A 10,321-nucleotide genomic window follows, 5' to 3' on the forward strand; every position below is an offset into this window, starting at 1 on the left:
CTCATTTGTTATTAAACTTCCATTCCTAAGACTCACACCTGAGACATAAAATAATTTCCTCTCTTGCCCTAAAAGTACTTTGTTTCGGCTATGGGCAATATTTGGCAAACCAACCTTGGACTGCAGGAAAACCATATGTGTGTGGTGCCCGTGTCCCTCTAGCTGTGGCTTATTGCTCCTAACTTCATCTTTTGGCGCTTCTGTGAACAAGGAGGCCGCACGGGAGAGAAACATTCCCTGTGTTGGCTGCTCTGTTGGTATTATTACAGCTCTGATGCTATAGAGAAAAATATAAAAACCACATAAGGATTTATGTATCTCCCACTCGTAAATAGGCTCAAAGCAAACTTAGAAAAGTGTTCAGCGTAATATGCATAGGATATATTTAGTATTTGCATAATTTTTCAAGTTATATGGCTAATATCAAAGGCAAATGTCTTCCTACGTTTGTCAGTGTTTCCATTCCCATGGTAATTTCTCTTTGCCTGTGTCCCACCTCTCAGTACTCAGGGCGGCCTGCACTTTTTATTCTGAGCAGCCAATTAGGAGAGGTGACCCATCCATTCCGTTCACAGTGACAGCACAGAGGCGGCCTCCTCTTTGTGATGTGGTCCAGGCACAGACCAAAGTTAGAGCATGGAAGGCAAAGCTTGTCCCCCTCCCCTTCCCGTCCACAGCCCCTTATGGTAAGTTCCATAGTTCACACAGTGGTAAATATCCTTCTCCCATTTAACTTCGACTCTTAGACGTGAGCACCGCCCACGCTGCAGAGCCGTCGGGTCTCGTGGCTTCCGGTGGCGAACTGGGCTTTGTAGGTTCTCTCTGGGGGCAACCTCCTGGCTGGAGACTCAGACTGTTTTTTGTTGGGGTTTTTTTCCCCTTTAAAAGATGAAATTGTTGGAAAAAACCCCAGCTAGACTGGGGACAGGGAGGCCGTCCACAACTCACGGGCCCTCTGGCTGTGTCCTGGCAGGTGGCTACGGAGGGTCCACGTCTGCAGCATCGCGGGGAAGGAGGCGCGCGCCGGCCTACGGGCAGGGGTCCAGGGGGGCGCCGTTTGCAGTGCTCTGGCCCCGGTGTCTGGAGAGCAGCTTCTTGTTCAGGAACCGGGCAAGCGTCGACCCCTTCCTCCGCGGCCCTGCCGGCTGCTGCAGGAACACCAGGTCGTTGTGGGACTGGCTCAGGCCGGGGTCTTTCTGCTGGTGCCGCCGGCGGAAGAACAGCTTCGCGCCCTTCCTTAAAATCCCTCCTGCAAGAGCAAGGCACGGGGTCAGCGGGGCTGCGGGTGAAAAGCCGGGTGGGCGACGCGTCCAGGAGGAAAGGAAGGAAGGCGGCTCCCTCCAGCGACTCTAATAGAAGGCAGCCTGTGACTGCAGCGCGCCTCCCTGTTGGCACAAGAAAGGCAGCTGGGTCTGGCCTGAGCACAGCACAGGTGCTTCCAAGGCGCAGTGAGCAGGTAGGTCACTTGGAATCCATTCCCAGGCAGGCGTCTAGATCCCTGACTTTTAGAGACTCCCCATCACGAGGAGGGGTATAGACGGCAGAGTGCTGTGTGCCCCAGAAAGGACGCTCATGCTATTAAAACCAAATTAAGGACTCTGAGAACAGTGGGATTCACTCTCTTAGGAAATTTAAGGAACATTTATTCTTTTGGGGAGGAAGATCTTTTACAACTTCAGATCCAGCACGTGTGTATCAGGCTAAGTCACATGAAATGTCTGTAACTTGATCGCTTTAGACCTAAAACCCTCAATTTTGTTTCCTTCGACCTATCCGTATATGACGTCAAGTGGTGTCACATCCTGTGAACAAGGCCCAGGGGGATCAGGGGGGCCCTTCCAGCCAGGCTGGGAAACCCATGACCCCACGCCTGTAGGTGTGAGTGACTTTGAAAGAATGGCCTGACCATCTCAATAAGGAGCTTTACAGCTAATTTGGCAAAATCCATTCTTTTCACGACAGATCCAAAGAATACTTCAACACCTGTGACATACGCAGAAACCATCCTGGTTTATCCAGACGGGAGGCTGGAAGGCGTCACCTTGCTTTTCTACGTGAAATGTATGGACAGTTGTGGAATCTGACTCAGCCTTGTCCACAGACCCTTGCATGATCAGCACTTACCTCGGGAAAACCAGCATGCCGGTGACCTTTAGAGGCCACGTACTGGACCTGAACTTAAGGATGCATGTCTGAAATATATATATATGTATATGTAGAGCTGGTTCACTTTGCTGTACAGTAGAAACTAACACAACATTGCAAAGCAACTGTACTTCCATAAAATTTTTTAAAAGAAATTTTCCAATTAACAATGAAGAAAAAAGGAAAAGGATGTGTGTCCTACTTGCTCTGCCTGGGTTAACCAGCAGAACACAGCTCAAAGCTCAAGGAATGGGCCGAATTTAATTTGGTCAAAGCTGTCCAAAAGATGTGTTTTTCATTTGCTCTTTGGGTGCAATCAACCTATTGCAAAGACTCACTCGGACATTTTCTACCGTTATCTAAAGCTGGGAGGCGGTGTACGGGGGGGTTGAGGAAGGCTGCAAAGGGATGAAGCAGAGGGTGAGTATAAAAGTGTCAGTGGCTTTAGGCTCAATGGGCTTCTCCTTGGGCCAGAAAGGTCTGTTCTGGGAGCCGTTCCAATCCCTGTAGGATGCAGCGTATCTCAAAAAACCACCGGGTAGGGTGTGTTACGGCAGGGGTCACCACCACCGACAGGGCTTGACTCTGGACTCTGGCCAGTCCCGGGGGCAGATGCAGTGATACCCACCGGCCAGTTACCCAGCAGATTGCAAGTCCCGGGGCCTCCCAGCCTGACCAGGTTACCTCAGATTGGGGTGGGGGGGGACCTAGGAGGTATTTCTGATCTCTAGGTACCTGCTTTGGGTTAAGCTTGGAGCCCCCAAATAGCACGTGAATGGGGGGCTGTCACATTGGAACAGAGGAGAGGAAGGAAGTTCTGATGGATCTACTCCGTTAACCTGGACCCTAACGCCACACCCCACCCCCATCTCCCCGGGGCAGGGGGCAGGGGATGGAAGTGTGGAGACGGGAACAGACCAGTCCGTCCCCCAGGCCAGCTGCAGATCTAGGGATGTGGAAGCCCGGCAGAAAGAGGATCTCCCCTGGAAGGCTCCATCTGCAAAGCCCATGTCATACATGTCCCTGTGCTGAAATTCAGTCTGGGGTCTGGAGCCAAGGTCTGAGGTGTGAGCGGGGGTGGTGTCATGGGTTGGATGGTGTCCCTCCAGAATTCTTATGTTGGGGTCCGAATCCCAGCACCTCAGAACGTGACCTTGTTTGGAGATACGGTCACTAAAGAGGCAATTAAGTTATAGTGAGGTCGTTAGGACAGGTGCTAATCCAGTATGACTACTGTCCTTATAAAAACAGGAAATTTGGACAGAGACACAGGGAGACGCCATGTGAAGATGAGGGCAGAGCTCCAGTTGATGCGTCTACAAGCCTCGGAGTGACAACGATGGTTAACAAACCCTCAGAAGCTGGGGGAGAGCCTGGGACAGATTCTCCCTCATAGCCTCAGGAGGAACCAGCCCTGCCACACCTTTATCGTGGACTTCCAGCCTCCAGAACTCAGAAAGAAGAAATCTCTGTTGTTTAAACCACCCCATCTGCGGTACTTTGTTACAGCAGCCCCAGGAATCTAACACCGACAAGAAAGGGCAGGGGAGGATGTGACTTAAGATGAGCGTCCTGAAGTAGCAGCCACGTCCTCCTGTTTATCCTCGGACCCTGGACGCCCCGTGTTAGATCAGGGCAGAGGGCAGATGCTAGAGCAGTCTTCTCAGCCCCAAGACACGCTGGAGTTGGGCAGCAACCTGGAAAAACTCCAGACGTCCAGATCTCAGCCCTGGGGAATCTGATGTGAGGGGTTCTGGGGAGACATCTGGACATTAGCATCTTTAAAAAATTCCCAGGTCTTTCTAACATGCAGCTGGGGCTGGAAACCACCCACCAAGGTCTGGTCAAACCGCCATCAGTACTTGGTACGTGGAAAACTGCTAAGGACACAGACGTCAGCACCGGTGACCGGACCAGAGGGCAGAAGGTAAGCAGGGCGTTCACTTTCTTCTACATAGTTTCCTGATGCCCCTTCACGTTTTAATATCTCAGGGCCATGCGGGACGGGGGATGGGGACATGGCAGCCTAGCCCGCAGGGCACAGCACCCGGTGCTGAGGGTCTGGCTTTGCACCCTGGATTGAGCGAGAAACCAGAACACAGGAACAGGCAAGGGGCAGCTGCGCTCAAAACTCCTTAAAAAGGGAGTCTGCACACTTGTGAGCGGTCGCTTTCTCTCGTTTACATGACATGGCACCTGAAACGCCTAAACTTCAAATTCTCGTCACGTTAACAAAGAACAGCAAGGACTTGCGTCCTGGGAGCAGAGCTGGTAGAGGAGATGTGTCGGCCGTAACTGTTTAAACGGCCCTGCTGGCTGTGCTTTGTTTCAACAGCGTCCCCGCCCCAGCCAGCACCATGTCGGCCGCGGACCTGGGCTGCCCCGACAGGCCTGCCGCGCGGTGTTTCTGTTCTTGGTCCTTACGCCCACCCTCTGGAGCAGGTGTGCTGTGCTGTTAACTTTGCCTGTTCAGCGTCACCGCCTGAACCGGATGCTGTCATGTGTACCCTGGTGTGCTTCGTCCTGAGGTCACGTGCACGGCTCACCAGGTCCGCGTTTCCCCTAACTTGACACCACTTGTCATGGCTTCTGTGGGGACGTCGGCTTCTTGGACAGAGGACAGTCATGTGAGGGGAGACACAGAGGTTTGCAAATCTACAGGCTGGAGTCCCGGTTATGTCTCCCAGCCACCTCTGAGGGTGCTCTTATCTCTTGCTTACAGATAGGGAAGCAGAGGCTCGGAGGGGTGACGTGCTCCGCCCTACAAAGCCGTGCTCTCGAGCCTGGCTCTTCTGTGCTGCCAAGGATGGCATCTGAGCTGGAAGTGGCCAGTAGGCGTCTGGAGCGCCGGTCTGCGGGTGGCCGCTGGCGAAGCCTCTGGAGGGCGAGATGGACGCAGCTCCCAGAGGGACCGCAGAGCAGAGCCCTGCTCTCTGGGAACGACTCTGACAGGCTTTCCAGAATGATGTAAATCTCCCGAGAGGCATGCTGGCGGCCTGGGTAGGACAGAACATTCTAGCATGTGAGCCCATCTCCAGGGTCCACAGACTAACTCATCAAACATGAAATATAACCGGCACAAACAGAGGTTACTCCATTTTCATGACTAAATTAAAAAGTTATCGTCCGTCTAAACTTGGCCAGTAAAGCACACGACCTTTGGGGTAAGTAACGCCGGAAGGACGTGGCCACAGGTGGGCTCAGCGGACGCTGATGTGGCCGCACCACAGGTGGGCGTGAGGTCGTAGCTCAGACGGGCCAGTGCCCCCTCGGCTGCTGGCAGGTGGTGCCGTAAGGCGCCGCTGTGACTAATGGACATCGGAGCTCGGTTTTCTGTGCCAGTTTGTCCCAGAACGCCCAGTGAGTCCATCCCAATACTGAGCTGAGTGCCGCAGGGAAGGCTCCTGGTCGATGTGGTCCAGATCTCCCTCAGTGCCTGAGCTCTAGGAGATAACCCGGAGTGAGGTGGGTGGGCTTCATCCAATCCCTGAATGCCTGAGAACTAAAAGGAAGGTTCCCGGGGGCGGAGATTCTGCCCCAAGACTGCGGCGCCAGCTCCTGCCTGCCCTGCAGATTTCAGACTCATCAACGCGAACCGGTTCCTTGAAATACAGAACCTGTTGGTTCTGCCTCCCTGGAGAACCCTGGCCGAGAGAAGAACTCCAGTTTGGTATGTCACAGTTGACTCCGGGCCCACAGAATCTGTCACCTTTTGCTGAAAGGGAAATTCACATCAATGGGGCAAGGCCGCTGGGGCCGTTTGGGTTTAGGAAGCCCACCTCCTTCACTCTGGGCTACCTCGTCCACACAACAAGAAGCAAGACGCACGCCTCACTCCCAATCTTAAAGATGCCTGAAGGTAAGATCTGGAAACAGGTTATGTGAAATTTCAGGCAAAGAACCAGAATCTTAGATGGGACAGGGAAGAAAACAGATCTTTCCCGGGTTCTAAAAACAATCGTAAGACTAAAGGTTAATACAAAGACAATCAGAAGGGCTAAGGTATAGACAGATAAATGAAGGAACTAAAAATAATTCCTCTAAATTATAGCTTTAATGTTGCAAACGTCCCCAAGTTTATTCCCACTCGTCTCAGTTCAACAGACGTAAACTGCTCATTGAAGAACGCATCTTAACATCTTATAGGTAGGAAAACAGTGACCAAAAGCAACCTTATAAATTACAGTCTGCTGCCCAAAGAACAGCTTTAGATTACAAGGGGAACCACGGAAGGCCCAATTACAGAAGTGACGACTTTTTAGAACCAAGGACGATTAAGGGAGTCGGTCTGTCTGAATTTCTTGGCGAGGTGGTTTTGTCACGTCAGCTAACACAGGGATGCCTTCCCCTGAGATGATGGCCCTCTACTACCAGACCAGGGCACTCTGAAGGAGGAAGATGGGAAAACTGGCACCCGGGGACGGTCCAAGTGGAAAGCGATGGGAGGGAAAAGGAAGCGGGGAGGGGTTAACTTCCGGCTTAGTTACGATATGTGCTCTTCTCATAGCAAGGCTATACTTAATTAAAAAAATATAGAGAGAGAACAAAAATAACTTACTGTGTAGGCAATTAATTCTGGTTGGCATAGCGATCCTCTTAAGTTAAAGGGCATGAGCAGGGATGGAGAGAAGGAAGAGGTGAAAAGAAAAGTTTGCAACGGCAAAATCAGAACGAGAGACGTGCGAGTTTGAAGCGTTTGCGTTAAATACAACATGGGACGCTACTGCACAGGACGCTTGGAAAGGTTTGTTTTTTCCTTTTTAATATTTTTCAGAGTCTCCACCAATGCTTTTGTTCTTACTTGTGGTAAAATACACATAACATAAAATGCACCATCGTAGCCAGTTCTAAGTGTAGAGTCCGCTTGTATTAAGTACATTCACATATTTGTACTAGCACATCAATGCTTTGTTAAGATAAAAATGAAACCAAATTTGACGAAGGCATTTCCTGTCTTGGCTGTGTCATAACCATACGTACATTTCCAATCAGCAGGGCTCCAGGGGAATTCTAAAGAGGCAGTTCTGGAAAGCTAGAGCCAACTCCTTCCTAGGACAGGGGTGCAGGTGGTTCTTGAACTGAAAAATAGGCTTCAGTTTACAAAGGAGAGAAAACCCCACAGAGCTGCCCCCTAGATCACCAGTTTGGAAGAAATTCTGGTGGAAAAGGAAGACTATTTGGTACCCATAAAGCATAATCATCTAAGGTTCTGACAGTATCTCGTAGAGATGCCGAGTGCAAATCTCTCAGGAAACAACGGAATGAAAAGCAATTTTTAAAACGCTGCCCAGTGTGTCCCTTTAAAAACTCCCGGGTCTGTGCAGCGCTAAGAGTGAGGTGCATGACCGCTGGCTCAGCGTCCGTGCCCGGCCCCAGCTGCCAGGCCTCAGGGTGGAGCAAAAGGCACACCTGCCTTTTGGGCACCAGGTCCCCAAGAGTGAGGGTGTCATCCACCTGGCCGGTGACGGGAGAGGAGCGGGGTGGCCAGGACACAGCAAGGACGGAAACCCAAGGGAAAGAGCTCCCCGGAAGGGACAGCAGAGGGAGGGAGGGAGGCAGGGCAGGAGGGATGGGATGAAGGAACGGCGGTCTCCGAACGGGCCCGGGGTGGTGAGGCTCGGCCTTCCAGAATGAACGGACGGCGGGAGGGAGGGGCGGGTTCTGTGAGAAGAGGAGGTGGCCTGCTGGTCCATCAGGTCACAGATGGGGCACCCCACCTGCACTCTACCCTGCCCAGCGCCCACCTGCCTTCCTCAGGTCCAGGGGAGCCCCCTTGGGCTGCTCTGGCCCCAAGACAAAGCCCAGGCCGGGGGCACGTGCCGGGCTGTGTACCAGCGGCCGGGCCACCTTTTCCAGAACAGAAAGAAGCCAGGGAGCCACCACAGAGGGCGGTGCTCATTGCCACGCTGCTCCCGGCCGCCCGACAGGGTCCTCGGGATGACGCCAAGCCCAGGTAGCAGGCAGATAGAGCCCGACCTCCATCGCAGGGTCTGGAAATCACACCCAGGAACCTGCTTCTTCCTCTCTCTCCGCCTCTTCCTTGGCTTCCACCCCGTCTGTCCCGCTCTGCTCCGGCGAGGGGGTGGGTCATGGGGGAGCCCAGGAAGCGGACGGGAAAGAGGAGGGCCAGTCAGGATGCCGACCTTCCCCGGCGGGCCTCTCGCACAGGATGCTGTGGTGGGGTGCTGAGCGCCACCCCTGGCCTCCACCCACCTGAACCCCCAGCACCCTCTGCCCCCAGCTGTGCCAACTGAAACGGTCTCCAGCCATGGCTGGTGCCCCCCAGGGAGGGGGCACGATCGCCCCACGTAGGAACCACGGTCCGTGGCACCAAGAACAGAGCAGCTCCCCAAGGTTTCCGACCCGATTGGCTGAGACTTCTAATGTCTACACTCGCGGGGGAGCCGGGACTTGGTGCAGAGTTGCACCCAGGACTGCTGGTTTGGCTCCGGCCCCTGCCTGGGCTCTCCCCGCCTGTCCTCCGCACTGGGCTCTCCTATCACCGCCTGGCCGGTGGGGTTCTCGGGGAGGTGGGCGCACGTGGTGGGCACATCCCCATTTACAGAGGAGGGAGCTGAGACTCAGTGAGTCTTGAAGCCTCACGTCTGGAACTGGCCCGAGCCTCTGGACTACATTCCCTCGGCAAGTATCTTCAGGTCACCATCGTGCCAAAGCACCGTCTGGGAAAAACTGCACGCGCTGAAGACATTTACAGATTTAGAGCACTGATTTAGCGCTAACAGGAAACAGTCGCTTATTCCAATGCAATGATTCCCTCACTACTGCACACATATTAAGTTAATGGCTAGTTTTCTAGGGAGCTCATCTCCCCGTGGACCCTGTCAGGGTTGAGTCTGGTTTGCTTTCCGTTGGTGGGGGGGAGTCTGAGAGGCACACAAGGGGAGGGGTGCCCATCTCTGCAGCTGAGGGAAGCCCAGTCTCTGCCCGGCTGGTCTCTTTGGCTCCATCGTGGTACCTGGCTCTTGGTGACCCCTCTCAATGCTCTGGATACTTCTACTCCTGCGGGGAGGAGTGCCCAGACAGAGGAAGGGGCGCTTCTAGCCATGAACACAATTTGCCTCCACAAATGGAGAGATGACCCGGCCGCTCACACTGGGAAGGATTCTGAATACAGCCCGCACCCCCTACCTCTGCCCATGGGCTCTAAATGGGCTCGGATGTTCAGCGCAGGTGTTTCTGCAGGTGTAGGGGCGCTGAGGGTGGGGTGCCCTTGTAGAGGAGAAGGGAAGGAAAGCAGAGAGTGAGAACTTGCTTAGCTTGGAACTAGTAGGAGAGCAAAGCCGTGGGGCGGGGGGGAGTGGTGGGGAGTGAGGAGGGGTGGGCAGGGCGGGCATGGGAGGGGCTGGTACCTTTACGCTTCTGGGAAGTGCCCGGCTCCAGCTCAGACACACTCAGGGAGTGCTCCGACAGCTCATCCCCAGCGGGGTCCCGCGGGGCCTGGCCACCCCACGCGCCGGCCCCGGCTGGTGGCTCCTCTTCCAAGTCCCAGCAATCCAGCTCAGTCTCCTGGGGCTCCAGGGCCAGCCGAGCCCCTGCGGGGGTCTCCTTCCCCTCCTCGGGTGGGGCAGGGGCCACGGCCGCCCCTGGCTGGTCCGGGGCATCCTTCTGGCAGGTGCTGTCCATGGAGGCTGTGTAGTCCAGCATCAGGGAGGCGTTGTTGTCCTGAGATAGTGAGGTCTACCCGGGGGGTGAGAGACAAAGTCAGGGTGAGGAAGATGCCACGGATACTTGGAAGAAGCAGCGGGCGAGGAAAAGCCTCAGCGGCCCTGTCCAAATATCCTGGCTGACGGTTTCAGCGTCAGAAGGCACCCCGGCCCTCCAAGGAGGCAGCTAAGGGAAGCATGGGCTGAAACGCAGTGGACGAAGGTCTCCTGTGGCAGAGGGTCGGCCCGAGGTTGCAGGCTGGGGGGGTCTGGGGGAAGAGCATCCTTCCTACGTATGGGATGGCAGACAGGGTGACAGAGGATGTGAGCTCCGGGGTGCCAGATTCGATTTATCTTTAACCTTTGTTCCTACAGCATTTTTGTGTTTCCTGCAAGGAGGAACTGACCGCTGTGCACTTTGTATCCTAAGAGTTATATTTATATGTAAAAGAGATGTAGGTGCTTGGGGGTGGGAAAGTGGTTTGCTGGAGGGCAGGAAAGTGACTGCAGGG

The 10,321-nt window shown here is 54.2% G+C and overlaps 1 protein-coding gene across 4 annotated transcripts in view; it reads right to left on the minus strand.

Annotated features, from left to right (window-relative positions):
- Positions 1-359: 359 nt before the first annotated feature.
- Positions 360-10,321, minus strand: part of C2CD2 (C2 calcium dependent domain containing 2) — a 62,433-nt gene continuing 52,471 nt past the window's right edge. For 2 of the 4 annotated variants that reach the window (XM_024758260.1, XM_024758257.1), the window contains exons 13-14: positions 9,516-9,843; positions 360-1,249 (exon numbers count right to left, since the gene is read on the minus strand). In XM_024758260.1, the coding sequence (XP_024614028.1) occupies positions 1,029-1,249; positions 9,516-9,843 (549 nt within the window). In that variant the 3' untranslated portion in view covers positions 360-1,028. Of the gene's footprint in view, positions 1,250-6,886; positions 9,376-9,515; positions 9,844-10,321 lie in introns of those variants that run through there. The other 2 variants (XM_024758259.1, XM_024758258.1) reach the window with 2 other exon arrangements.

The sequence above is a fragment of the Neophocaena asiaeorientalis genome, unplaced genomic scaffold (genome assembly GCF_003031525.2).
Source record: "Neophocaena asiaeorientalis asiaeorientalis breed wild unplaced genomic scaffold, Neophocaena_asiaeorientalis_V1.1 scaffold45, whole genome shotgun sequence".
NCBI lineage: Eukaryota > Metazoa > Chordata > Mammalia > Artiodactyla > Phocoenidae > Neophocaena > Neophocaena asiaeorientalis.